The 27,561-nt window shown below is 55.4% G+C and overlaps 1 protein-coding gene across 3 annotated transcripts in view; it reads right to left on the bottom strand.

Annotated features, from left to right (window-relative positions):
• The window catches only part of KATNIP (katanin interacting protein), a 211,076-nt gene that overhangs the window by 52,952 nt on the left and 130,563 nt on the right, over positions 1-27,561 (bottom strand). For all 3 annotated transcript variants that reach the window (XM_075564655.1, XM_075564654.1, XM_075564653.1), the window contains 6 exons: positions 19,018-19,190; positions 18,041-18,112; positions 16,335-16,453; positions 14,497-14,596; positions 10,186-10,401; positions 1,752-1,889 (listed from right to left, as the gene is read on the bottom strand). In XM_075564655.1, the coding sequence (XP_075420770.1) occupies positions 1,752-1,889; positions 10,186-10,401; positions 14,497-14,596; positions 16,335-16,453; positions 18,041-18,112; positions 19,018-19,190 (818 nt within the window). The remainder of the gene's footprint in view (positions 1-1,751; positions 1,890-10,185; positions 10,402-14,496; positions 14,597-16,334; positions 16,454-18,040; positions 18,113-19,017; positions 19,191-27,561) is intronic.

Raw genomic sequence — 27,561 nt, 5'->3', positions numbered from 1 at the left:
ACCCCCTGCTCTGCCTGCGACCTGCTGTGTGACCTCCCAAGTCAGCCAAGGTCTCTTACCCTCATGGCTCATCTAGAGTTCAGAAGGGCCCTGCAGCTGCTTAGGGGATTCTGGGAAAGGCACACGTTCATTGAGCAACCACGCACCTCGGCGGGGCGGTGGATGGGGCAGTGGTGGAGAGAGCTCAGGCTGGGCCCTCCAGTGTCTTCAGTGTGGCGAGCCAGCAAGGCAGGCAGGCAGGCGACAGGTGCCCTGAGTTTCCGGGGAGACAAAGCGGAGCTAAGCACTCGGAGCTGAGTGAGCTGGGCAGGGCCAGGGACCTCAGTGACAGAAACGTGGGTGGTGTTGGAGATGCATGGGCAGCTCCTTCTGCTCAGGGGTGAGGTGAGCAAAGGGACAAAGATGGATGGGAGAGAGGCAGGACCTGGCTCAGGGGACCCCTGGCTCCAGTGTCACCCTCAGGGGGCTTGACCTTGGTCCTCTGAAGGTGGCGGCAACAGAGAAAGCTGATCAGAGCTCCCTGGTGGCTCCCGGAGGCCAGACTTGAGCTGGGGCCTGGACGTCCCTTGGCCCTCGGTGACTTCACACCTGCAGTTCCCTCCAGCTCTGTGCTCTGGGCTGCCGGCTCTCCCCCCACAGCTCAGCGGCCTACTCCCCCAAGCACATCGCCCTCACACTGCTGGTCCCAGGCGCACGCCCCCTCCCTCCAGGAGCCTCGTTCTGGACCTGGCCTGCCCCAGCGCAAAGGTGAGTTTAGTGTTGAACTGCACCCAAGCCAAAACCAAACTCACTGTTGGTGCCCCTGTAGGTCTATGGGAGCAGGGCGCTTCCTGTGGCGTCAGGGGTGGTTTCGACCCACTGACCTGGCGGTGAGCCGCCCAGCGGTGCCACCTTGATGCTGCCAGGGGAATTTCGGTTAGCTATGCACACTTACGGGAGCCCTGGTTACATGCTGGGTTGCCAACCGGAGGGTCAGCAGTTTGAAACCACCAGCCGCTCCAAGGGAGAAAAAGGAGGCTATCTACTCCCATAAAGAGTGAGTCTCGGAAACCCACAGAGACCGTTCTCCCTCCTCTAACAGGGTCGACTCGATGGCTGCTAGTCGGGTTTGTGGTTTTTTCTGGTGCCCATGCCGGGGGGTGGGGGCTGCTAACTATAAGGCTGGCATTTAGAGCCCATTGGTAGCTCTCTGGGAGCGATGAGGAAGCTGCTACAGAGACTCACAGCCTCAGGAAACCCTGGGGAGCCGTTCGACTCTGCCCAGCCAGGTTGCTCTGGGTCAGAAGCAACTCAGTGGCAGCAGGTGTGGTTTGGACAACCTGGGACAACTGGCATCACGGTGTGGGCTTCTGGCAGAAGATGCAGAGGCCCTGGCTGCCACTCCTACATGGACACCAGCGGTTGAAACTGAGAACTGGCCACGCCGCCACTGGGGCACAGGCTTGCCAGTCTGGCACAGCACCACCCCCCTCCCACCCCCACCCCACAGATCCTCCCCACAAGCTCTAGTCCCTTGTGTCCCACTAGCAAGTCGAGGCCAAGGGCCTGCTCCCGTGCACCGCCTCACTCCTATGCTCCCTTTTTAGGAGCTCCGGGAGGAACGTGAAACCACGTTTGGCCTCATAGCCATCAAGAGGAAGAGGACAGGACGCGCCGCGGGCTCTGTCCTGCCCTTGCAGCTTCAGGAACCAGGCTGTTGGCAGGCGGCTCGAGTGCCTATAGCCGGGAGACCGGCCGGGCCTGTTACTTACGCCGTCAGCTGTCCAGTAATTCCAGATCTTGATCTTGGCCAGGCCGAAGCGGCGCAGCTGCTGTGTGTTGCGGATCACAAAGGAGAGCTGGAGCGGCGGCTGGAAGGGGCATGTCCACGGGGAGAGGTCCTTCTTGCTCTGGAAGGCCAGCGAGAGAGCAAAGTCATTAGCACATTTCCGCCACTTCCCCAAATCAATCCCCAGTGTCTCTGGCCGGGGCTTGGAGTAGGAAGCCAGGGCGCCAGTCACATGGTCCAGCCCGGGAGAGGGACATCAGGTCTCACTAGGCCAGGACCGAGCTCCACAGAGGGCACAGATCTCGTCCAGGTGTCCAGCGGAGGCTCGAGCCCTCTGCTCTCCCATCCACATGGGATTAGAGATTAATCCACGTAATCAGCTCTGCAGAACTGTGGCTGCGTGGTGGGTTACCAGGTGGGCTTCGAATCTCAAGGGCAGCCATTCGAAACCACCAGCGCCTCCGAGGGAGAAAGATGAGGCTTCCTACTGCTGTCAGGACTCAGAGTCTCGGGAGCCCACAGGCACGGCTCTCCCCTGGTCTCTGGGGTTGCCGGGGCAGCCAGTTTGCGCTGAGAACCAGCCCCAGGCCTGTGCCAGGGTGGGAGGGTCTCTGGAGAGGCCGGCAGGAAAGGAGCTTCCAGGGTTACGGGACCAAGCTGGCCAACAGAGCCTTTGGTTCTCTTGCACGGAGCCTGTTAACACAGAAACCAAAGAACGAAACTGGCCCGGGCATTTGTCAGGAAAGGGGCACGGCATGGCCTTGGGATCTTGTCCCGTTGTTCCCTCTCAAGGCTCCCCAGCCTCGGGGCCCACTTCCACCTGCCAGGGAGCAGTCGAGGGGCTCTTCAAGACCTAGGGGGCAAGAGCCCAGGGCCGGGCCACTGTTCCTATTTGCACCAAGGGGACTTCAGGCCGTGGCCTGCGGTGGGAAAGCATGGTAGGCGTCTGCCCTCAGCTCCAGGCCCATCCTCTCTGTCCTCTTCTGGGCACTGCCCTGCTCTCCGTCTGGACGTGTCCCACAGCTGCTCCCGCGGCGCCCGCCTCAGAGCTTGGTGCAGGCTGGCTCCATGCAGTGCTCATCCTGCCGCGCTGCTCTGGGGCACCCAGCTCTTCCTCAGCGCGCCCCGAGAGACGCGGCTACCCCTGCCTCCGCTGAGCCCCCGGGCCCACGACTACCTGCTCGCCTGTCCATGCCGCCCGCCCACTCCCCTGAGTGGATGCAGGGGAGTGGCCATGTCTAATGCACTCTGGAGTGGACTGAGCCAATGCCTGGAGAAATGAGGTGGTTTCTCTGAGGCTGCCTGGCCATCAGGCAGCGTGGTGGCCAGGGCGGCACAGGCTGCAGGGAATGGTGGCCTCTGTGATGCTGAGCCATGCTCCCTGCTGCTCCCTCCAACACCACACCTGACCCACCTCCTCGCTAATATCCCGGGCTCCACAGCCATCCGACTCGGGCCCCTGCCTCTGGGCTGTGGGATCACAGAGACCCCAGCTGCTGGGGGTGACCCTGGCTGCCTCCCCTCCCCTCAGCCCCCTCGCTTCTGGAAGGGGAGCACCCCCGGGCGGTGGAGGAATCCCGCAAGCTCCTGTCCCCAGCGGGGAGGAGGAGACTGGCTGAACCAGGCAGGGGCTCTGCAGTCCCCAGGGGGTGGGTGGTTCCGGCTCCAGCTGCTGGGGAGGACACAGGGGTCTTGTTCCAAGGGACAAGGGCGCCTTTCAGGAGGGAGGAGTTGGCTTTTGTTAAGGGGGGAGAGGAGTCCCAGGGGTTCTGACTTATGCGGTGGGCCAGTGCCTGCAGCACCACGAGTGCTTCTCCTGCTCCAGGCAGCTGCGGGGGGGGGGGGGGGGGGGGGAGAGGTTCGGCCCCTAGCTGAGCGGGGGCCACCTGATGGAGGACGAGGCTGCAGCCTGACCCGCAGAGAGGGGTGAGGGGCCTGTAATTGGTTTCCCTTCACCTGCCCTCAGCAGCAGGAGCAGGCGCGGCGCTGGTCAGAGTCAAAGCCCATTAACCTGCGGGAACGGGGCCTCGTTAGCAACGGGCTGTCCGCGTGTACTGGCCTCACACACGGCCCTGAGGGGAGAAGACCAGAGGGCGCCTCTGAGGGCTGACCCAGGGCATGCTGGAGAGGTGCCCAGGTACCAGGCCGGCAGGCAGGATGCTCCCTACTGCTGCTGCTCCCCGCCGTGGGGGCCAGGCAGATGGCAGGGCAAGAAGCCAGGGCCCTTCCTCGCCATCCTCCTCCTCAGCCCTCTCAAGCTTGGGTGCCCCACACGCACGTGGTAGAGCGAGGGCTGGAACCTAGACTGCTCGTTCATTAAAACACCTGTCCTGGTTTGGGTGCAACCCACCTCCACCCCCCAAGTAGACCCCGAGGCAAGGGGGAGGACACCTTGTTCGTTTAGACCAGGGGTCCTTAAACTTTTTAAACAGGGGACCAGTTCACTGTCCCTCAGACCCATTGGAGGGCCGGACTATGGTTAAAAAAAAACAAAATATGAACAAATTCCTATGTACACTGCACATATCTTATTTTGAAGTGAAAAAACAAACGGGGTAAAAACACCCAGCGGGACGGATAAAAGTCCCCGGCGGGCCGCCTGTGGCTCTCGGGCCGTAGTTTGAGGACACCTGGTTTAGACAGTCATGGAGGAGGTTGCGGGGGCTGGCGAGGGTCCAGCTAACCCTGTGGGCAATGGGGAATACAGCCCTCTGGGGCTCGGGGATCCAGGACAGAGCAAACGTCGGAGTGATTGCACCCACCAGCCAGGCAGTGGGGGGTGGGGGGAATTTACGGCACCTCCCCCCTGACATACACACACACTCCTGGGGGCCACTGGCTGAGGGCTGCTCCCGAGGGCCTCAACTGCCCCCCAGTTTGGGCCCCCGTATTGAAGCCAGGCTGCAAGCCCCATCAGAGAAACGTCAGAGCTGAGCTCTGAAGAACAGCTAGTGGGCCCTGAAGAGGAGGGGGCAGGGGCGCATGGACAGGTGCCCACGCAGCTGTCACCCACGTCACCGACAAACACTGAGCGAGACCTTGGGAAGCGGGAGGTGGACGGGTGAGCGGATTCTCGCTCTGCTACACATAACACACACACACACACACAATAACAAGCAAGAAAAATCCTACAAAGAAAATCAGAAAGGACTTCTTTCTTTTTTAAAGAAAGACAATCAGGGAAGGCTCCCCAAGGAGGTAATGTCGACTACTCCAGCCTGATCACAGACAGCCCGCCCTCCACCCAGCTGCCCCCAGGAGCAGCTCTGATTGCACCCAGGGAAAGGAAGACAACGTGAACGCATGGCCATCGTGTCCATTCCTAGAGACCACGTGGGGTAGAGGAATGACCTTTCTGGTTTCTGAGGCTGAAATCTTGACGGGAGCAGAAAAGCCTGGCCCTCTTCCTGCCCCCATGGTGGGAGGAGCAGCAGCAGGCACTGTCTGCCTGCCAGCCTGGCACCTGGGCGGTTTTCTCTCACAGAAAAAGTGGGCAAAGACCACACATAGCAGGGCCGTCCAGAAGCATCTCAAGGACATTGTGAGGAGTGGAGAGGTCCATCTCAGAAGGTGTGTGGTCCCTTACGTAACATTTTAAGAAAAGAAACAGCACCCGGGGCCAGCTGGGGAATGGACCGGTGGCTGGTCTGGGGTTAGGGACAGGGTGAGGCACCATGCCAAGTGCCAGGGAATCCCTGTCGGGAGAGGACCTGGTCCTGTACCTAGGGGTGGGTTACATGAAACTGTCACAGTGATAAAACTACACACACGCACACGCATGTGCGCACATACACACACGTGTGCGTCAGACCTGCCGGCCCTGGGCCAAGGTTTTGCTCTTTCCTGGCCTGGATACTGCACGACAGCTATAGAGGGGGTTACTCTTGGGGAGGCTGGGTACCAAATACAGGGCGCCTCTTTGCCGTTCTTTTAAATTGAGGCAGAATTCACACCCCACAAAGACGGCTATTGAAAGGTGGGCGACTCAGTGTGTCCCAGTGTCTTCTCAAGGTGATGCGCCGTCTTGTTCATAACCACAGGCGGAGCTCCAGTGCCCCGCTTACCCCTCCTCTCCTGGGCACCGGCAACCACTCACGGACTTCCTGTACCCGCGGAAGCCCTGCCCTGGGCGGCTGTGAGTCGGCATCAGTTCATTTCCAGCAGTGGCACGTTGGTCTTGTGAACAGGAGTGCCAGTAACCACTGGGTACAGGGTTTTCCATGAGGAAGCATGCTTCTATTTTTGGGGGGAGCTACCGTGCAGCTCCCCGTTTGATTTCATGAGGTGCCTGCCCACCCGTTGTTCACAGTGGCTGCACTGTGTCACCTGGCCACGTTGGTAGCCACGTGCGAGCCCTCCACTGGCTTCCTGTCCAAGGCCACATTGGGTACCTGGTCTTACTGTCCTAACTCCTGATGGGTGGGAAGTTGGATCGCCTTCTGCTTCGGATGGCTTGCATTTCTGTAATGACTAATGTTGTGGAGCATCTGACACGAGCGAGGGAGAGTGGAGAGGAAGAAGTGTGGGCACGGGCAGGAGAATCGAGACACAGGTTCTGACTCTTGTGCAGTCGGAGCTGGCTTGTAGACAACATCCAAGAAGAGGCGCCAGGCTGGAACTTGATAGTTCAGTCAGGAACGCAGAGTCATGGGCAGGGCTGGGTATGTGAGCTGGGAATCATCTTCAAGTTGGGGCTCTGGGTGAGGCCACTGAGGGAGGCAGTGGAGGCAGGGAAGGGAGCGGGGGAGAGTCCTGCATCTTCTTGCGTGTCTACAGCCCACCTCCGGTGGGACCACTTCTCTTTTGGACCCAGGGCTGCTCTTGCAGGTCAGTGTTCACCACAGCTACCCAGCCTGGGCCTAAGTACTTCCTCTCTGCGAAGACCCTGTGAGCACATCCGCCCCACGGGGGCTTCCACAACACCTGTAAAATGGATGGTTCTGCAAGGAGCGTGCCCTGGCAACCCCAAGCCTGGCTCACAGGATGGTGACTAGGGAGACTCCACGCCAGGGCAGCAGACTGAATTCAGCTCTGCCTCCCCACAGCTGGGCCCACAGACTCAGCAGGCCAGGCTGTGACAGCTGCCTTAGGTCCCAACTGCAAGGCCCCATAATAAAACCCATAAACCCACTAGGAAGGACTGTGGGCCAAAGCCCCCACTGCTTTACTGCTAATGAGAGGCAAAGGGGAGTCATCGTGAGAAGTGGCCCCATCAAAGCCAGTGATGCTTTGGATTGCCCCCAGATGCTCTGTTCTGTAGAACAGGCTTCCAAAAGGCCTCTGCTTCCTCCTCTAGGGGACTGGGGGCTGGATACTGGTCCAAGGTGCAGATGCACACCCCATAGCACAGCATAGCACATGGATGGGGCAGAAGCTGTGAGGCCAGAGCTTCCACACAGTCCTTGTCAACAAGGCTGCTGCTTTTGAGGTCGGAGGTCACAGAGCTCAGCTCTGGATGGGTTCTCAGCCCATCTAGTCCAGCCCTGGGGACGGGCCTTGGCTGCCTGATACTGATCTGCCTTCCTGCCTGCCCCATGGGCTGTCTTGGTGGAACTGTTATTTGCAGGCCACAGGGTGGGCTCCCCACCACGCTCAATGCATCAGCTTCTTCTCCGGGCACTGGACACCATGGGCAGAGTGAAGGGATGACAAGCCAACTAGCCCAGTAACAACCCCACCCCACCCCACCAAGAAGCCTCAGTCCTGGGTGCTGTGTGGGAGAGAGCCACCCAGGGTGAACGAGGGCCTGTCCTTTCCTTGCTGGGTGACCGTGAGGGCAACAACCATTCCAAAGCCTGGTGAAACCGCCCTTTCTCAAAACATTGCAAAAATGAGTCAGACCCAGTTTCTACGGCTGGCCATCAGAGAGTCCCATGACAGGGCAGAGAGCTGAGCTGTCCAGGGCCACGGGGTCGAGGCCAGAGCTGGGTCTCTGGGACTGCAGGTGACCCGGTTCCCCTTTCTGGCTGCCTCTTCTTTACCGTGGGAACGATCCCATGTGCTCCGTGGAATGCTCACTCCTCAGGATGGTCAGCGTAATCGTGATAACGGCTGCTGTTGGGGTGATTCTGAAGGCTCTGGGGTTACGAGCGGGGCTGCCAGCCACCAGCTGCTCCCCGTGGGAGAAAGACGGGGCTTTCTACTCCTGCGAAGACCTACAGCCTCGGAAACTTGCAGGGACAGGTCGACTCTGTCCTTGGGGTGGCTGTGAGGCGGAGTGGGCTTGATGGCAGAGAGTTTGGGGAGCTTCAAGGAGAAGAGCAGGCAGGTGTGGAGTCCTCTGTATTTGCATTTCAAGCCCAGGCTGTCCCAGCAAGGTGAGGAATGCGGTCGCTCTCACTGCCCGGAGAAGGAAACCGAAGGAGAGGTGAGGTGAGCTGCTCGTGATGTGATGCTGACACTGTGCGTGGTCAGGTTGAGAACCCAGGTCTTTCTGCCTCCTGGGCCTGGGTGCTGTGAGGAAGAAGTTATGTCTGTGGAACAGTGCAGGGCACAACATGAGAATAAAACACCTGGTAGCTGTTTCACTGGCAATCCTCTCGGAGGCAGGGACACAGTGTCCTGGGAATACACAGTTCCAACAGAGGACAGGCAGCAGGCAGTTCAGAAGGCGTGGAAGAGCGCCTCCTGGAGGTTGGCTCGAGGGGGTCCGTCACTGCCCTGGGTGGTGTCCTTTGGAGGGTCATATGCTGTCGTTTCAATGCCATTTCTTCCTCCAGGAGACGCTCTGGTCCTGAGCGTGGAGCCCTCTTGCCCTGTTTGTGTGTGTGATTTTGACGCTCCTGCTGTCCCTGAGACCTTACAATATTGTTGCACTCCGTTGTTGGTCACATGCTCATGTGCCGTACCGGATCTCTCTGTTGTACGCTCTCTGGGCACGGGGAGGGTGTGTGAGGCTGGCCCCTAGTTCAGCAGCACTGGTGGGCTCAGCCCCTGGCTCCAAGTACATTGTGCAGTGGGCGACAAGGCGGCACAGGTCTCTAACATCTGTCTGTGTCCCGCAGCTGAAGGCAGGTTGGGCGAGTCTTAGCCACTGCCTGCCATAAATGAAGTGGGGGCGGGCAGTTGCACACTGGGCAGGTATGGCTAGGTCAGGTCATTGGCTCCTGAAAGATGGGGAGAACAAAATAAAAGTGGGAGGGGAATAGAAAGAGGGAGGAACTAAAAAGATTTTTTTTAAGTAGTGGTAAGATGGATCGAGATGGGTGGTGTATAAGTCCCTAATAAAATGATCAAAAAATAATAATAAAGTAGTGGTAAGATGGCGGCTGCCCAACACGCTGGAGCGCGTGCCCTGTGGACCTCGAAGAGGTGGGGCAGGAGCTGCTGCAGGGTGTGGTCAGGATGCCTGCTTCGGGAAGAGATAAAAGCCCAGGGGCAGAACCCAGGGGGTAAGGGCGCAGCAGGCACAGACCTAACTAGGCTGCGCTGGGATGAGGTGCTCGATCTGAGGAAGGGTGCACACACGGACAGCTGAGGCAACAGGGCGGAGGCTGTGGCCAGTTCAAGGGGCAGGGGTGGGAGGCCATGCAGTGGGGCAGAGAAACAGCGGGGGAGGGAGAGTCAAGGGAGAGAAGGGAAAAGTGAGAAAACCGTGTCATCGTCCTGGTGGGGCTGCACCTGTGGTCACAGGGAGACCTCTCAGCTGTGGTGCGGTCAGGGCAGAGACCACTGAGGTGGGGAGCTGGGCAGTCCTAGAAATCTGGTTCCTGGCCCCATCGGAATGGTGTTTGCAATGCCTTAGAATGGCCCTGCGTGCTGGGCCAGCGGGGACTTCAGGGCTCCCCAGGCCTCCTTGTTCATGGTTTTGTTCTGTCTCTTCCTCTAACTGGCCCTTGAGCTGTTCCTTTACCCTTTCCCTCCTGTGAGGACTGTCGTCTTCAAATCTGTTTTACTTGGTTTCTCGGGTCTTTGTTGTAGACGTTTGGGCAGTGCATGCACCTAGTCCGCCATGCTGGATCCACTGCAACCAAGGCCTTCTTACAAACTCTGGTGCACATTTAAAGCAACCTCCACCCCGGTGTTCTGTCCCCAAGACAGCAGGGCCTGAGGGGTTGTGGCACAGCTCTGGGCCAACACAGGGTGTGACCTTGACCCATAATCAAGGGTGTTAGACTCAACAAGCCTGCCCCCCCAAGACTTTCTGTTTGATGTTGACTTTTATATAAAAGGGGTGAACTGGCTTCGTCTTACCTACCGTCCCCACAAAACCCCCAGGGCAGGAATCTGGGAGAGAGTTTCAGGATGCGACAGGCCCTCAGTAGCAGAGTTACATATAACACACACACACACCACCACCACCACCACCACTACTTCTACCTCTCCTGGCATCAGACACCCTTACTGCAGACTCACGGTAGGCACAGAACATGCACCAAAACACCCACAAAGAAACAGCGCGGTATCTTTCCACTCACGGATAAGTTCCGGTTGACGAGGTGGCCCAGGTCACCAGGTATGCCCTCGCTCCGGACGTCCACATCCTGGGGCGAGACGTAAAGCTTGGTGCTGTTCAGGTCAAAGAACTCGACTTCTGTGAGCCCCACCCGGGCTGCACTGCCCCAGGTGGACAGGATTTCCAGCGTCACGTAGATGGCGTCCGTGGCCTCTTCCGCTTTCACCTGCGGCGTGTCCTAAAGGAGAGAGAGCAAGCACAGGGTTCACGCCGGCCCTCGCCTAGGCAGGCAGCCTCTCAGCCGGCGCCCCTGAAATTGATGGCATCAAAGATGAATGAGCACTTGTCTGGAAAATGTCTGTCCAGTTTGCAGCAAGTTGTGGATGGCAGGGGGAGCCCAGTGTCCATTTGTAGCACCCCCACAAGGACGAAGTCTCTGGTGACTCCCCCCTGGGCAGAGTCCGGCCGAGGATGTGAGTCCGGCCAGAGACCTTTGTAGAGCCAATCGTGGCAGGTGTAATTAGGTGAAGTCGTAACACCTTGTCATGTAATCTTCCTTTTAACCCATTTTTAAGTTGTTTCAGTTTTTAGTATTTTCTGCTTTCTTTCTGTTTGGCATCATTATAGCTGTTGGTTTGGGTTGTGTGTTGGTGGGCTGCTCTCCTTCCTGTCTGTGTTTTGCATGAGTCTCTAAATATGAAATCCAAGGCTGGTAAATCTAGAGAGGCAGTACCTAGGTGAATAATTAGCTAGGGGCATCGTTTGGCGAAGAATATTCAAAGTACCATGAATGGCCAAAAGGACCAACAAATCTGTCTTGGAAGAAGTACAGCCAGTCTGCTCCTGAGAGGCAAGGATGGCGAGACCTTGTCTCATGTCCTGTGGACAGGTTATCAGGAGAGACCAGTCCCTGGAGAAAGGCGTCACACTTGGTAGAGGAAGGGCCTCACGGCGATGGACGGACACAGCGGCGGCAACAATGGGCTCAGGCAGAGGAACGATGGTGAGGATGGTGCAGGACCAGGCAGGACCAACACTGCAGACTGGCTTCCCGGGGCCCCTCCGTTCTGCTGTGCATAGGGGTCACTAAGGGTGGGAATGGACTTGATGACACCAACCAGCACCACCAGGGGCATGGCAGGGGAGGCTGCAGAGACACGGAGGGAGGAAAATGTTCTGAAAAATTGAAATAAAACACAGTTCCTCCGAGTGAGCCCTCGGTAAGTGCTTCCAGATCAGTGAGAAGGTTGGAAAAAGCACAGGTCGTGCCTGGACTTGCCCTTCTCTGCCACAGCCCCACAGTCCCCGCCTGCAGCCACGTCGTGATGTCTGCTCAGGTGGAGGCCAAGCGAGGCCTTGTTAGCTTGGACAAGTCACTTCCCACGTAGCCTGAGCCTGGCTGGGGAAACCAGGATGCAGGATGACAGCATCGCAGAGACTGGGACGGCCCGCCCGCCTCCTGTCCTGGCCTGTGTGTGCTCCCGGGTGTCATTGATTCTAATTCTCAGGCAGACTGGCCTGAGCATCTGCGTGCGTGCCATCAGTAAGCAGCGACGCTGCAGACTGGCTTCCTGGGGCCCCTCCGGCCCGGGACTGCAGCACTCCTGCCGTTGGGGAACGGTGCCTTCCCTGCACGCACGTGCCCTCTGTTAATTAGGGCTGGCACTCTGCACTGCTTCTGCAGGCAGAGAGCTGGGCAAATGAACGGCAACTGTTCCCTACTTATTTTTTTAATTAATAGCCAGCCAGACGTGCTCCTGGGCTCAGTGTATGTGGAGGAGCCTTGAGCGGCACGCGGTGGGGCTGGGGAGGGAGGTCAGCGCGGAGTTCCCGGTGGGCGCACGGGACCTGTTTTTATGAGCTCAGTTTGCAGGGCCCACAGCTTTCCCCTCTGCTGCCACCAGGCGGGGTGCTGCCAAGCCTTCTGCTGCCCTGGGCCTCGGTCCCAGCCTGACAGGTTGGTGTTCAACCTAAAGTGGCCTGGCTGGCATGGGGACGGCGGGAGGCCTGGGGGCTACTGAGATGGTGCCTGCGAGCAGCGAGGTCTGGCAGGGGCAAGACAGCAGCGGTGCTGCTGCTCAAGCTGTTTGCTGGTGGGGGCTGGAGGACCAGGGGGGAGGCGAGCTGCCGGGCACAGGGGGCTGCTGGGTACAGAGCCCAATGCCATCTAAGAGGTGTAAGCTCCTGCAGCGCCCTTCTAAATGAAGATGCTGCCCCAGGGCCTGCTGGCGAGGGAAGTGTCACCACTTGTCCCACCCCTCGGCAGCGTGGGGTCTACCCCTGCTTTCTCCAGCGCTTGATTCAGAGCCTTCTCGGTGGCCCGGCGTGAATCATGGTTGGGAAATTCCCTGGCCCCTGACACAGACTGCGTCCCCCCTCCCCCAGCATCATCGGATTGACCCTGGGCAAGTCCCCTCCCTGCTTTGCAGCCCTGAAGAACAGGGAGATAGATGGACCCCCCCCCTATAACCCTAAGAGGAGCGGACTGGCCCGGGCCAACCAGGGTGCGGTCCCTCTGGGCCCCAGAGACAGAGTGGCTCCGTGAGGAGCTCAGGTCAACTCTGCAGCCCACTCCTCTTCTCCGGACGCTAGGAATGAGGGTGAGGGTGCCCAGCTGAGACCACCCTAGCTACCTGAGATTGTGAGGGCAGATAGCGCCGAGGAGATGGCGCTGGGGGGATGGGGACGGAGCCCAAGGATGCAGCCGACCTGTGGAGGGACATGGAATAAAAGAAAGCAGGCCGCACTGCCGGATTCAGAACTGTGGTGTTTTCAGCAACGACAGTCTGTCCGTTCTCTTGGTTGTCCTTCTGTGATGAATTTTATGGCCCCTCCCCAGGCCCTGCCACAGAGAGCCTTAATTAATTCAGGCTCTTTTCAATAGGGCTGAAGTTTCAGCATCCGGCACCGTCACAGTCAGAAAGCAGACCGTCCCGGGTCCTCCCCGTCATGTGCCAGGCACCAAACCATGACCTTCACACACCTTGGCTGTCCCGTCCTCTGGGTGGCCGTGTCTTTTGGCCTATGTGTCAGGCACAGACGCCAGGACCGGGGAGTCCACGGAACTTGTCTAAGGGCAACCCCCCTTGATGGCTGCAGATGGACAGCCGCTCTCTTGTCCAGGTCCAAGCGATCATCTGCTTGCCAGGTGTGGCCTCAGATGAGGTCCTCACTGGCCGGCCATCGGTTGGTGACACCACTGTGTCACATCATTACCAAAAAAAAAGGCTTGGGCAGAGGAAGGGGCGAGGAGCAAGGATTGGGACACAGACCTTTCAGCACGAAAGGACAAAGGACCCCTCCTCTGTCCCACCCCCCGCCACCTGCTCCCTCTGCACAGATGGCTCCAGCTCCATCAACAGGCTCACCGCTGGGTCACGCCACCACACAGGACTTGGAGAACGATGCCAAATGCAGCGGCCTTTAGCGCCTGGACATGTCCTCTCTGCAAAGCCTCCAGGAAGAGCAGTGCCACCTTTGACCCCACTGCCTTGTGCGGGCACTCTCCCGACTCACCCCGCGGAGGGGAATATTGAGGCCATTTCTGTGTTTTTCTTTTCTTTTTTTTGCCTCCTCCCAATGAGGGTGTTGTGGACTCATCTGTGCCTAAAGCTTTTGCTCTCTGGTGAGTCTCCCCACAACCCCCGGCATAAGAATAAGGAAGTAGGATTACTGGGTTGGCAGCCAGTCCTGGTGGCACAGTGGATCATGCACTGGGCTGCTAACCACAAGGTCAGCAGTGTGAAATCACCAGTTGCTCTATGGGAGAAAAAGGAGGCTTTTTAGCCCTAGAAAGATCCACGCCCTTGGAAACCCACAGGGGCAGGTCTTCTCAGTCCTAGAGGGCGGCTCTGAGCGGGAAGCGACTCAGCGGCAGGGTGCTGGGATTTGAGCATTACAGACTCAATGACTCTTGCCAAGCTCAACCACTCTGCTTCTCACGAGAGCCCCTTCGAGCGGTTCTGTCGCCAGTCGGGGAGGGCACGGCACTTCACTGGAGCCGTGCCAGGACAAGATGGTTTTGTTAAGAAGAATCTGTTAACGCCCCTATCAAATGGAACATTAAGGTCGGCCCAATTTGCATGTTTCTAAATTACAGTGAAGCCGAGCGTTTTCCTTTGGGGGCAGGCTGCTCTGGACTGCTGGGCCTTCTCTCCTCACTTCTCCTGCTCTGCCACGTGACAGCTGGGCACAGGGCAGGAAGGTGCTAAGGTTCCCGGCCCCAAAGCAAGGCCCGTTGAACCGAAAAGTGGGTCCCAGCACCCTTCCAGCCCCACCTTCCAGGCCTGAGCCTCGATGCCCTTGGAAACCCCCACAGAGTGAAGAATCTCACCTCCGGGTCCGGAGCTTGCTCCTCGGGCAGTGGATCCTGGCTCGGGTGGGCAGAGTCACTTCCCATGGTCTGGAGGGGTTTCGGAAGCGTCTCCTGTGGTCTGAAATGGGACTTGGCTTCAGTTGGCACGTGTTAACAAATAACCCTCACCAGACCCCAGCCCGGGTGCCACACTGTGCTCTGGTCAACTGCAAAGAGCAGGTGCAGTGGGAGAAGGAAGCTGTGCTCCAGGGAGCACTCGGCCCACTTCTTCCCTCCCTGTCAGGGCCCCGTGCAGTGAGGGGTGAGTCACAGCAGGAGAAACCCTGCTTGGGCGAGGCTGCCAGCGGACGACTCAAGCCGCTGGCACTCCTAAGAGGCTAGAACAGCGCTAGGCAGACCACGCCACCTCGTCAGGCCTGGCCAGCTGCCCGCTTTCTGTACGGCCTGTGAGCTGTGCATTGTTCTGTTCCGTTCCATTCAGAAAAGCAAAGCCTAAGGTACTTTCCGGCGATGGTGGTTCGAGGGTTCTAGCCTCCCGTGTGGGAGAGCCAGGTTCAATTCCTGAGCAGGGCACCTCACGCACCACCACCAGCCGCCTGCCCAGGGAGGTGTGCGCGCTGCTGGGAGGCTGCACAGTGTTAGCAGTGCTTCTAGCCCGAGAGAGACTACGCGGAAAGGCCTGGTGATCCACACCCCAAACTCGGCTGATGCCGACCGGATGGCACACAGTGGTCTGATCTCCACAGGCAGCATTCTGTCCCCTGGGACGGGTCATCACGCGTCGGCGCCCACTTCATGGCAGACCACACAACGATGATGACAACGGGGCTGTGTTGTCTGACCCTTCACAGGTGGCCTGACAGGCCCTGCCTGCAGATCTACTGCGTGCGCACCTCCAGTTCCCGAGGACAGAGCCGCTCCAGGCTCGGTGACTGTCCCGGCTCATTTGCAAATGGACCCCGCGTGAGCTGTTGAGGCTATGCCACCCTGGTCCTGGCACAGGCCATCGTGATGGTGAAGAAGGAAGCAGTTCGTCATCCCTGAAAATACATCCCTACCTCCTGGCCCAGGCTTCTCCCATGCAGGGGGAAGCGCCCATTCTCCTCTGTGCTTGGAGGTCTGCAGTTATGGCTTCTGGTCCCAGGTCTGCGGGCTCTGAGAAGGGTGCATGGGCCTGTCTTTCACCCCGTCAGTCTTTGAGCAAATGAGAGAAAGGAGTCCCTCTGGGTGGAAGCATACCTGGGGCCCATGACTTGACTCGGGCCGGGGCTGGGTTTCAGTTCCTTGCGCCCCTTGCTGGGCACTTGGCATGGCATACCTCGTGCACAGCTCTTCCCAGCAGCACGGCTGGGGTCACGGCAGGCTTGGAGCTACAGGCTCCACGTGGTCCATCTTTTTGAAGCACCCATGCTACCTGAAGGTTGGTTAAAGACTATCTTGCTAAAACCAACAAGAGTGCCATATGTTAATGGACACGGTTTTTTGACAAACTTGTCACAGAGAAAAGGGGACACCAGAGGACATGGTGGCCATGTGACTGCTTTGTCCCTCCATGCTCCTGGCCCCTGGGAACAAGCTCTATCCCCCACCTTCCACCCCCTGCCATGTAGGGTACTCCTGTGGAAACCTTTGAGCAGGGTAGCATTTTACACAGGTGATAATTGGGCTAAACAAGCAAAATCCAACTTGTTGAGGGAAATTAATTTAATTTTGCACTTTCACCCTGGAGGAGTGAAGCTGGTGCTATTGTTCAGAAGAGCAATTATACAGAAAGGCAGAGCTGACTGGTGGTTCAGAAGGTGTGTGGGGCTGCAGTGCTTTGACTGCTGCATTGGGAAGTCAGTCTTGCTCCATACCTGCTTGCCAGAGAGCCGACTCCGTCCATGGCTTCACTGGCCTCGCTCGCTCCTCCTGCTGCCCTGGAGGACTCCAGTCCCAGCTCCTGCTTGGTGGTCACCAAGGCCGTGGGAGGCAGCTGAAGATGGATACGCTTATTAAACAGCTGTCCAAGCAAGGCCCCAATCCCAGCCAAGGCGGAGTCCTGGCCTGGGAGCTGAGCATAGCAGGGCATCAGCTCGCCGTGGGAAAGCAGGCTGAGGGAACAGTGTCTGCCCGGGCCCACCAGCTCAAGAATCCCTCCCGCCTTCTCTTCTCCATCTTGGCCAGAAGACAGGTCCTCTGCTCTATGTGGTCTGGGAGGTCCCAGGCTGCAGTTGGCTTTGATCCCCTGAATAAAGTATTTCACCATCTCAACTGTACCCCTTTTCTGTACAGGACAATGTAACCCAGGCCTGCCCAGAACCAGGTGACACCACTAGGCCCTTTCTTTCTTCCACCTCCCAGCTTTCAGACGAGAGACGGGCTCTGTCCTCTCTCTGCAAATGTTCTGTCTGAGTTTTCACAGATCAGATCATCCAGGAACTCGGCACCGCGGAGTGGGCAGTGTCACGGGCTTGCCAGGAGCACAGGGCTGCCCCAGTTAGAGCACTGGGAACGAAAGCATGAGTTCAGGATGAGCCACAAAAAAAACACCCACAGTGTTGCTCTGTCCACACGCTACCTCCACTTGGACAGTCCCTTCCCCTCCCTGTCCTCCACTTTTCTCCTTCCCTTCCCCCACCCTCCCTCACCTCCCTGCCCCTCTACTTTCTTCCCTTCTCTCTCCTCCCTCCCCCACACTCCCCTCTCCTGTCTCATGCCAGGCTTCTTCCTCCTCCTCGACCATGCCGGCTAATTCACTCTTCACAGCTTTTGCACTGGCTGTTCCTGCTGCCTGGAATGCTGTTCCCTACTGCCGGGTATCTCCTCCTGAACAGGCAGATCTCAGCTCAAAGGAGACACCTTCTCAATCGCCCTGACAGAGGGAGGCAGCCAGCATCCCGCAGCCTGACACTAGCCTGCCCATTGGTGGCTTTTTTTGTCATTCCTCTCACTCACTCACCACTGAGTGGGTGCTGATTCGTCATGACCCTAAGGGCGGCGTGGAACTGCCCCTGAGGGTTTCCAAGACTGGAACTGTTCATGAGAGTCGAAAGCCCTGTCTTTCTCCCTTGGAGCGGCTGGTGGTTTTGAACTGCTGACCTTGGGGATCGCAGCCCAGCTCATCACCACTCCGCCCCCAAGGCCCCTTCATTCCTCTCTACAGTCCCCTTACGTGTGCTTCATTTGCTTGTCATCTCTGTAAGTTCCCTGAGGCTTGGGCCGGCACACAGTCTAACAAAGGCTTCTCTGGGAATCTTAATGGCTCACTGCTGTCTGCTGATCTTGGCCACAGTGATGTAGGCTGACCCAGGTATCGTTTGTCTATTCAGGGCACTAAGATCTGGTTTGGGCGCTCTTGTCAGAAAACAGAAAGTTAACGAGGACTTTGAAACAGCAAGTTTCAAAAGTGTGAGCCCAGCTTCCACTTGGGGCAAGTAACTCCACCCCCACCTCCGCCACGCGGCGTGGCTTCTCTGGGCCACATACAGTGGCCTTGCATGGGGCCACATGAAGAGCGCTCCGGCGCCTGTGTGCTGTGCGTGTGCGTGTACTGAGCTATTCATCTCTGTCTCCCACTGACCTCCGGGGTCAGCGTCTCTCCCTTGTCCTTCAGCAGACGGGCCCAGGGTTTTGCGGATGGCTCCTCTGCGCCCTGCAATGATATGGCCACGTGGTCAGAACAGAGCCTCCCATGGCATCCTCAGCTGACAGACGGGGGCCCAGAGGGGGACAGGGACTACCTCAAGATGCAGAGACACAGCAGCAGGGACAAGGCACAGAACCAGGAAGGGACAGTCAGTGCTGCTCAGCGGAGCCCAGAGCAACAGTCCCGAGGAGCCACCAGTGGCTGCACCGGCAGCCAGCCCAGTCACTTCCAAAGATGTGCCCTGAGCAGGCCACTTGGCTTCCCTGGGGGGCGGCAGCCACATGTACAAGAGGCCACAAGGCCCCCGCTTGCCTGCGACTGTGAGCACAGAGCAGGCAAGGCCAGAGGAGCGGGTGTGAGGGGGTGAGTCGTGGATTCTGCTTCCTCAGAAGGATGAGTAGCCCCGAGGCTTCCAGAGCCCCAGGACCCCCATGCCACCCACCACTCCTCCACAGGCTGGCTGTTCAAACCAGGGGCTGCAGACTCAACCCCTGCAAGGCCGGGTGGTGTCGGGAACAGGTGACATGGGTAAGGACTGAGGAGGCCTGAGAGGTTCATGTCACTCTGCTGGCTCTGGGGATGGAGACCTTCACAGACAAGCTGGAGCCATGTCCCTCCATGTTTCTCTGACCTATTTCCTCCATCTCCCATCCCCCACCCCCACCCTTACCCCACTCCCCCTTTGCAACCCTGGCAGAAGGGACCCATTTCTTGTTGGCAGGAGGAACATTAGTCCCCAGCCTGGGCTTTCAGAAGGGAGCGCAAACTGAAAGGCGGTGGAGGAAGTGGGCACTTTGGCAGGCCAGGGTGGGCGAAGGTGCTCTTGTCAGCTGGGTGGAGAGAAGGGCCAGGCCTGTGTGGGTGGGGGCTAGGGCTCGGCTCTGCGCCTCCCCCGTGGCCTGTGAATGTACCTGCAGCTGGCGGCCAGGAGGATCCGCCTTTCTGCAGAGGAGCGCCCTCTGCAGGGCTTCGTTCTCCACTTGGATGGCCCGGAGCACGGCGGAGGCGTCTTCCTCTCGGTCCTCAGCCTTGTGCACGGTTTTCCGGGTGGCAGACAGGGGTCTCTCTCGGCGGCTTCCAGGTCCTGGAGGCAGAAAGCAGAGGACACTCCTTCAGAAGGCACACTCAGAGCGAGGCTCCAGCGCTACTCCACCCCAGAGGAGGAGGATCCTATAAAACAACTGGACGGCACTCTGCACAAATGCCAAGGCCGTGAGAGACAGGCTGGAGACTGTTCCGGAGACAGCGACGGAACACGCGGGGTCCTTCTGGATCCTGGACCACGAGAAGAGTGCCCTGCTTGGCCCATGGAGAGATCTGAATGCAGTCTGTGGCTTAGAAACGGTGACTGACCCAAACTTCATCCATGGGCTGAGGTCTTATAAATCTCCTGGGACATACATCCTGCAGTGCACCCCCGTAAAGTGAAATGGTGCCTGCAGTGTAACCTCAAATGGGGCACGCACACATACCCCAGTTACTGACATGGTTGGGTTGCAAAGACCAGGCTGTTACGAGAAAGCCGGAGTGACACACGGCTGCAGTGAGATCATGAAGTGGTAGATGGCTACATCATCAGCCAAGAACCTTCGCTGCGCAAGTGTCAAGTCACACTGCCATCGAATTGCCAAGCCGGCGAGGACTATGACCTGGCCCTGGTGCCACATCCAAGGAGCCTTCGCCAGCACAGCCAGTGCTACTCTTGCACGTCTCTGTCTGTCACTGCCAGACGCACGTCCTCCATGCCAAAACTCAGCAAGTGGGTTTCTTTTTTTCGCCTGTAAAATGCTGGCTCGCGAGGACCCGGTGTGCTTGCGTGTACAGACAGCTAACGCGAGAAAGCACTTGGGCACAGTGCTGACAAGGGTGGATCGGGATGGAGGGCATATGGGAGTCAACTGACACGAGAGCTTCTAAGTTTGAAACGGCATCCACGTGTCGTAGGAGGCCACGGTTCTGCTGGGTGACTTTAGTCAACCACACAAGAAGAAATGGTCTGGGTGGGGGTCGCTGCTTGAAGGAAGGAAAACAAAAATAATAAAAGCCAAGGAGGGGGCTTTCATGGCAAAGGGCATAGCGACTTTGGAGATGGCCAGGAGCCGAGAGGGGGTTGGGCAAGGGAGGGGCGACAAGCAGGTGTGGGGGCTAGACTGGTGATGGCCGGGCCCGTGGGTGAAATGGAAGGTAGCTGTCCGCAGGAGCCAGCTGGGCCCACAAGGAGCGGGAGAAAGGGAAAGGGCAGGGGAGGCTGGTCAGTGGCTTAAACTGTTGGATGATCCGAGATGTTAGCCCCCACCTCACTGACGACTTTAAAGATGTTTTTTTTTTCTTTGAAAAGGGGTCATAAAAAGAGCCCTCACCAAACAGAATTGGTTCTTGTGATTGGCAGCGGCTCTGCTCTCTCCTGTCACTGCAAGCACTGAATTAGCGGTGACGGAAGCACAGCTCCGGGGGAAGACCCGGTGAGGCTCCCACGAGCTTCTGGGCACATTCTGGATGACTGATCAATACCTAACCTGATTCTGTGTGTGTATTAAATTGTGCTTAAAAACAGCTTGTTGAACACATCTATTAAAGCAGTAACACTGCACTCACAGGCAACAGCCTGAACACAGCGGGTCTAGTGCGTGGGGCACTGACTTCGTGCCCTTAGGGACACTTGATAGCACATCAGCACAACATCCGGGTCCCTTTTAAAGAGCAAAATCACCAATAAAAAGCACAAAAGGGCTCTCCCCCCCCCCACAATACATTTGGTGCTAAAATAAATGGCAAGAGGATAGTTGTTTACAGTACAAGCACTGAGACACTGCTTCCAGGCAAAGTGCGTCCCCCAGGCTGCCCCCACTGGGGACGTGTGTCACAGCTCTGCCCTCGTTCACAAATGACCACAAAGGCACCGCGGGCAGGCTGTGTGAGGTTGTAAGTGCATTTACAGAGAGTAGCTCATCTTGCAAATAATGGATTTCCCACGTAACGAGGGTCCCTGCACCTCTAAGAAAGAGCACACACTATTAACAAGAGGGATCGCTATTTGGGCTTGGTTTGGCTTCATTTGGTTCTTACTTGGCCTGTTTTATAATTAACTGTTTTGCGAGAGCAATACCTTTATTGACAACATAAATGGCACCTGTACACCTGGACTTCGCCAGGCAAAACACAGGAATTAAATCGACTACGTCTGTGAGGAAAGGTGATGGTGAAACTCATTATCAGCTGCTGCAACACGGCCAGCAACTGACTGTGCAGCAGACCACCAACTGCTCCTATGTACGTGCAGGTGAAGGTGAACCTAGAGTCTGTCCCATCTGAATTCTGAGACCATCCGAGAACAGATGGGACTCAGTGAACACTCATGGCGGAAGACCTGACAAGCTCTGGAATGTCGTCAAGAGCATCCTACATTCAAAAGACAGGACTGGAAGAAAAGCTTAGAGTGGAAGTCAGAAGAGACTCTGAAACCGCTCTAGGTCGTGGGGCGGCTAGAGCAATAGAAGGAAACAATGAAGAGCTTGAACAGAGCGCTTCCGAGGGAGCCTTTAGAAGAAACGGCCGAGTGTTACCACGAAGCTGCAAAGACCTGGAGTTAGAAAACAAAAAAGGTGGATGAGACAGTTAAGGTTGATTGTGCCAACCTGGCCGATAAACACATGTGGGGTTAATTGAAGGGTGGACCGATAAATGGCTCAGTGAGCCTCGCCTTTCTAATTCTCGGGTCTCTTGCTCTCTGATGGTCGGACCAGGGTGCAGCAAGTTCCCTACTTCAGCTGGCAAGGCTCACTTCCTGTAAGACATCCCTGAGGAGAAGCCACATGGATCTACCCTGATGCAGCACTGGGTGCTGGAGCAGCCGTGTGGAGACCCCTGCCAGTGCTGAGATGCTCACATGTTCACTGACTCAGCTTTCCTCCTGCAGTTGGCATCGTTGCGTGTGTTTTGTGAGATTGAGGAGGACTTTGAATATTGGTGTCGGACATATGGGCTGAGATTGAGGAGGACTTTGTAGTTTGGTGTTGGACAATTGGGCTAATGCTGGACTTATGGGCTTCGACAGCACTGGGTTGGGAGGTTTACTTAATGTACACTTACCCTTTATATAAAACTCTTTCTTATGCATATGAGTTCCTGTGGATTTGTTTCCCTAGTTTATCCAGGCTAACACAGTGGAACACAATCTGAATATCTTAAACTGAAAGAACTCAAGAAAAAAAATTCAAGCTTCGAGTTGTAATACTGTGGCATTATATGGTCAAAATATTGAACAAGGCAGGAAGCATCCAAAGCGGATGGAAGGAAGACACAGAGTCGCTGTACCAAAAAGAACTGATATGCAAGCATTTCAAGAGGTAGCTTACGATCAAGAACCGATGGCACTGAAAGAAATTCAAGCTGTGCTGAAGGCATTACCCAGAAGCAAGTGTCTGGGAATTGAGAGCATATGAAATGAAAATGCTCAATCAGCTGACAGAGCTCTCAGGGCACTCACGAGCTGGACCAAGATATTTGGGCCAGAGCATGAGACAGAGCGGTCCACTTCCCAGCCACAGAGCAAGGAAAGCTGGGTGTTTGGGGGCTTCTGGAGTGGGGTGCCTCTGGGTATTTAATCCAGGGAGCTGCTTTTGCTGGCCTGTGGTGCAGGAGCTGAGGGCCTTCCAGTTGGGACTTACAGCGAAGTGACATGATCTTTGGGCATTTATTAGCATCCCTAAAAGAACTTTGTAACATACCCCGACTGGAAGAAACAAAACAAACAAAAAGCAAAATCACACAGAGGATTGGTAGATGTTCTACCACACTGCCGAGCATCTGTTGACATGTGTGCTAAATAAAATTAAATGCTGTTTTAAAAACCCCAAAAAAGTAGCGTGGGAAAACTGGAGGGCTGCGGGAAGAATGGCTGGTGTCGGAGTAAAGAAGGATGGAGGGTGAGGCTCTTGTGTGGCATCCTCTGGCCCTTCCTCACAGCACCAGCCTTGGGAGGCAGAAAAGGCTGGCTGGGCTCCCCACGCCATTCATGTTCCCCTCAAAACTGGGTGTGAGCAGATCGGCTGAGAAGCTGGAATGTACGAAGAAGGGGCACACAGCCTTGCTTGCTGAAAGCAAGGGCTTGAAGCTCAAGGACATCTGCTTTTGGTATGGATGGCAATTCCACGTAACAAACCAACAAAAATCACCACCACTGAGCTAGGCATATGGGAGGGGCCTCCAAAAGCTCAAGGGGGATTATATGACAAACCGATGTCGTGGCATGGTAATTCTTGTCAAAAGGACATGTCAAGCTCTGTCCTCAGTGATAGGATAATGCCCACATGAAGATAAGGACAACCAGTGAAGAGTGTCCGTCAGATCCATGCATCAATCACTAAAGCCAAAGATAAAGAAATTGAAGAGCCTTCCCAACTTCTGCAGTCTGAAATTGTGATCATTACTGATGACTGGAATACGAACGTTGGAAACAAAGAGGATGAGCTGGCCGTTGGAGAATATGGCCGTGGTGAGAGAAACGATGCTGGAGATCTCATGTTAGAATTTCACAAGACCAGCAACATCACATAACAACATAGACAGGGACTGTACACACAGATACAATGCACAGGTGTCAAATCAGCTCAGTCTGTGGAGAGAGTCAACAGAGAAGTTCAACATCATCGGTCAGAACAAGGCCAAGGGCCAAGTGCAGACCACACCACCTACAGCTCATGCGAAAGTTCCAGTTGGGGCTGAATACAGCGAAGCCCTGGAAAGACAGATCCACGGTGGTGGAGTGGACAGACATGCCACCGAGATCCTTTGCAACAAAGACGTGGGAAACTAAGTGAAACAGACACAGGTGATGATCCTGGAACTCTGGTTGCCAAAGTAAAGGAGAAAGCCGCAGATAAAATATCAACTAGAAAAGGAACTGGACAAAAGCAGTGAACAAGGAAATACACGCGCAGAGGACTGTCACCTAGTCATGCAGAGCGTGGCCGTTTTGAATTATTTGAAGCCGTGAGCACATTGGGGCAGGACCAGTGCCAACTCTGGTGACAGGCGACCAGAGAGGTATGATCTTCCCTTCTACCCTCCTCCACCCTCCTGGTGGGAAAATGAATGTGGCCACCCCTATCCCCACCCACGGGGCAGCTGGTGCTCTCCTTCCCCACCCCCCACAACCCTCCTCTATGGCACTCTCCCGGTGGCATAAGCCACGCTCGTGTGTAACAAGAAAATCACGCTCACAGCCACGGAGGTTTGTGAGGAATGCTCTTGCAAACCGGGCACCATGTGCCCGCCCCTCCTGTGTAGCATTTCCCATGAACCAGGCACCACATGCCCACCCCTCCTGTGTAGTATTTCCCATGAACCCGGTGCCAAATGCCCGCTGCCTCTGCACTCAACAGCGTGTGCCACGCAGACTGGGAATCACCCTCCCCCCCTCTCATTTTCTTTTTATCCCTTCCTTGTATATATATATGCATTTATTTATTACTATGCCTTGTTTGGTTGTGCCACACCTGGCAGAAGGCAGCAACTATGTCCATAGTACCCAGCAACATTCGTTCCTCTTGCTGCTCCACCCACTGGGTGAATGTCACCACCCACTCCTTCCACACTTGAATAACGACACACAGAGGCCCAAGCAGCCCACGCTGCCGTCCACTGTCCTATGTGAGCAGTAAAGACAGGACTGCGCCCAAACTCCATCTGCTACCACACCCACCAGGAGACAAGGAGGGAATACCGAAGTGCTGCCCAAGCAGCAGGAATAGGAAGCCTGTCCCACCCAGCCTCATCTTAAAAAGGGGGGGAAACAAAAATCTAGGCAAAACATACCAACATGGGACAATCATAAATCCAATCCTACTACAATGTGTTAAGAGACAACAGAAAAGCCCAGTTTATACAGACAAGTGATCAGAGCCAGAAAACCTTCCTGAGGAAGAAATGGTATTAGACCTACCTGATGAGCTAGTCAAAAGAACTTTAGTTAGGACCTTTCAACAGATTAAGTAAGAGATCAAGAAAACCCCAGACAGAATTCTAGACTAATTCGGGGAGGGGGAGGGGGAAGAGTAGACTGATAACGTAAATAAAAAAATAACGTTATTTGAAAACCGAGACCCTGACAGTCAGTACTAACATTTCAGAAATAGAAAATGCATTGGAGGCGCAAAGGAGGAGAACAGCATCCATGAAGGCAGCATTAGTGAGACTGATGATACGTCTATCAATGCTGAATCTGTTAAAGGGATAATCAGCAAAAAGAACAAAACCGTCATGTGGGGCACTCTCGAGGAGAATAGCTTACTTACATGTGATCAGAATTCCAGAACAGAAGAGAGAAGAAAAAGAAACAAACAGAATATGTTGAAGAAAACATCCGAACCTTGTTAGAAAACTGATCTGGTGAGAGTGGCGATACTGGGAGGGTGAAGGGAAGGTAGGGTGGAAAGGGGGAACCGGTCACAAGGATCTACATATCACCTCCTCCCTGGGGGACCGAAGACAGAGAAGTGGGTAAAGGGAGAAGTCGACAGTGTAAGATATGACAAAATAATAATAATATATAAATAATCAAGGGTTCAGAGGAAAGGGAAAGATGAGGAGCTGATGCCAAGGGCACAAGTAGGAAGCAAATGTCTTGGGAATGATGACGGCAACAAATGTACAAATATGCCTGACACAATGGATGGATGGATGGATGAATGGTGATACGAGTGGTACAAGCCCCCAATAAAATGATTAAAAGAAAACTTCTCTAATACCATGAAAAATGAGAAGCTGTGCCTACAAAAAGCACCACGCCACCAGGGCTCCTGTACAAAAAAGCATATCTACACCAAACAGGATAGAACCCAAAAGAAAATTACCAAGGCATATCAACCTTCCCCGAACCAAGGTGAAAACAGAGCAGCTACAAATGGGAAACTCTGATACCGCAACAGAGCCGAGCATGAAAGACGGCAGCGGGGCGACATCCTAGACAACGCAAGACAGACTGTCAGCCAATGACGGCCAAATGAGGGCATTTCCAGAAGAAAAAACAAAACAAAACAAACCAGAAATTAAGGGAACTGATAAAAATCCAACTTTATAAGAAAGGTGAAAGGGAGCCATCCAGACAGAACCAGCAGTAGCAGTCAACAACCCGAGATTAAGCCACGTCAGAATATCACCTGGAAGCCAACCCCAATAGAGAGGTATCCAAAATAAAACAAACCTCTAAGACGGACACAGGGGAAGAGCGACATGGATTTGTGAAACAACAGGGATAATAAATGGGAGCCACTGGACTTCCAGATGGAAAGGCCGTCAAGATGCTAGTTATGGTGGCAGACAGACTGCTCTAAACGTAGGGAGGCGATAATAAAACACAAGGTCAGATCAAGCACAATTAATGAACTTTCTCAGCAAAGTCAAGGGAAAAATAAAGATTCAGCAAACATTAAAACAAAAGTAATAAAGAAAAATCATAAGAAAATCCACAAACAAAATGAGCTCAGAACAGAAAAAAAATATGGAACAAAGCAACCTGCAGCAGCACACACACCACTGCAAAGTGACAGTGGCAAAGTCTTGTCTATCAATAGTTACACTGAATGTAAGTGGATTAAATGCACCAGCCAAGAGACTGAGAGTACTGGAATGGATAAGAAAAAAGAACCCATCAATATGCTGTCTACATATTGAGACATGTCTGAGACACAGTACAAAAATGGGATCAAAGACAAAGGATGAAGAAATATGTCAAACTCATGGCAACCAAATATGCAAGAGTGACAATATCAGTTTCTAATAAAATAGACTACCAGGCAGAATGTAGCGTAAGCATAAGAGACAAGGGAGGGTACTGTATAACGATAAAGGGTTAATCCAACAAGGGGATAGGGTCAAAGCAAGCATCCACGCATCCAAAGAAAGAACTCCCAGATGCAGGAAACAGAATGTAACAACTGAAAAAAGAAACGGTCAACTTTACAATCACACTGGAGGACTTTCACACGTCACTCACAGAGGACAGACAGACAGAACAACGGAAAAGAAACACAGTAAAGGCACAGGAGAACTAACCTGTACTAAAGCAAGCGCATCAAGAGCAGCGCATGACCCAGAACCATTATCATGGGAAGAAGAGATCTCAGCTGCACTGACGGTGTGAGCGGAACACAAGGCTCCGGGGATTGGCAGAACCCCAACGGAAACGTCTCCGAAAGCCGATGCAGCACTGGAAGCCCTCTCTTGTCTATGCCAGGAAATCTGAAAAACTGCCACCTGGACAAACAACTGGAAGAGATCCATATTTGCACCCATTCCAAAGAAAAGTGGCCCAACAGAATGCAGACGTGATCAAGCAATAGTATGAATATCACAAGCAAGTGAAGTGGCTGCAGCAGTACATCAACCTCAAGCCAGGTTCAGGAGAGGACGTGGAACCAGAGATGTCACTGCTGAGTGCAGAGACTCTCGGAAAG

This window comes from Tenrec ecaudatus, chromosome 12 (assembly GCF_050624435.1).
Source record: "Tenrec ecaudatus isolate mTenEca1 chromosome 12, mTenEca1.hap1, whole genome shotgun sequence".
Classification (NCBI taxonomy): domain Eukaryota; kingdom Metazoa; phylum Chordata; class Mammalia; order Afrosoricida; family Tenrecidae; genus Tenrec; species Tenrec ecaudatus.
This window is presented reverse-complemented; position numbering and strand designations above follow the sequence as displayed.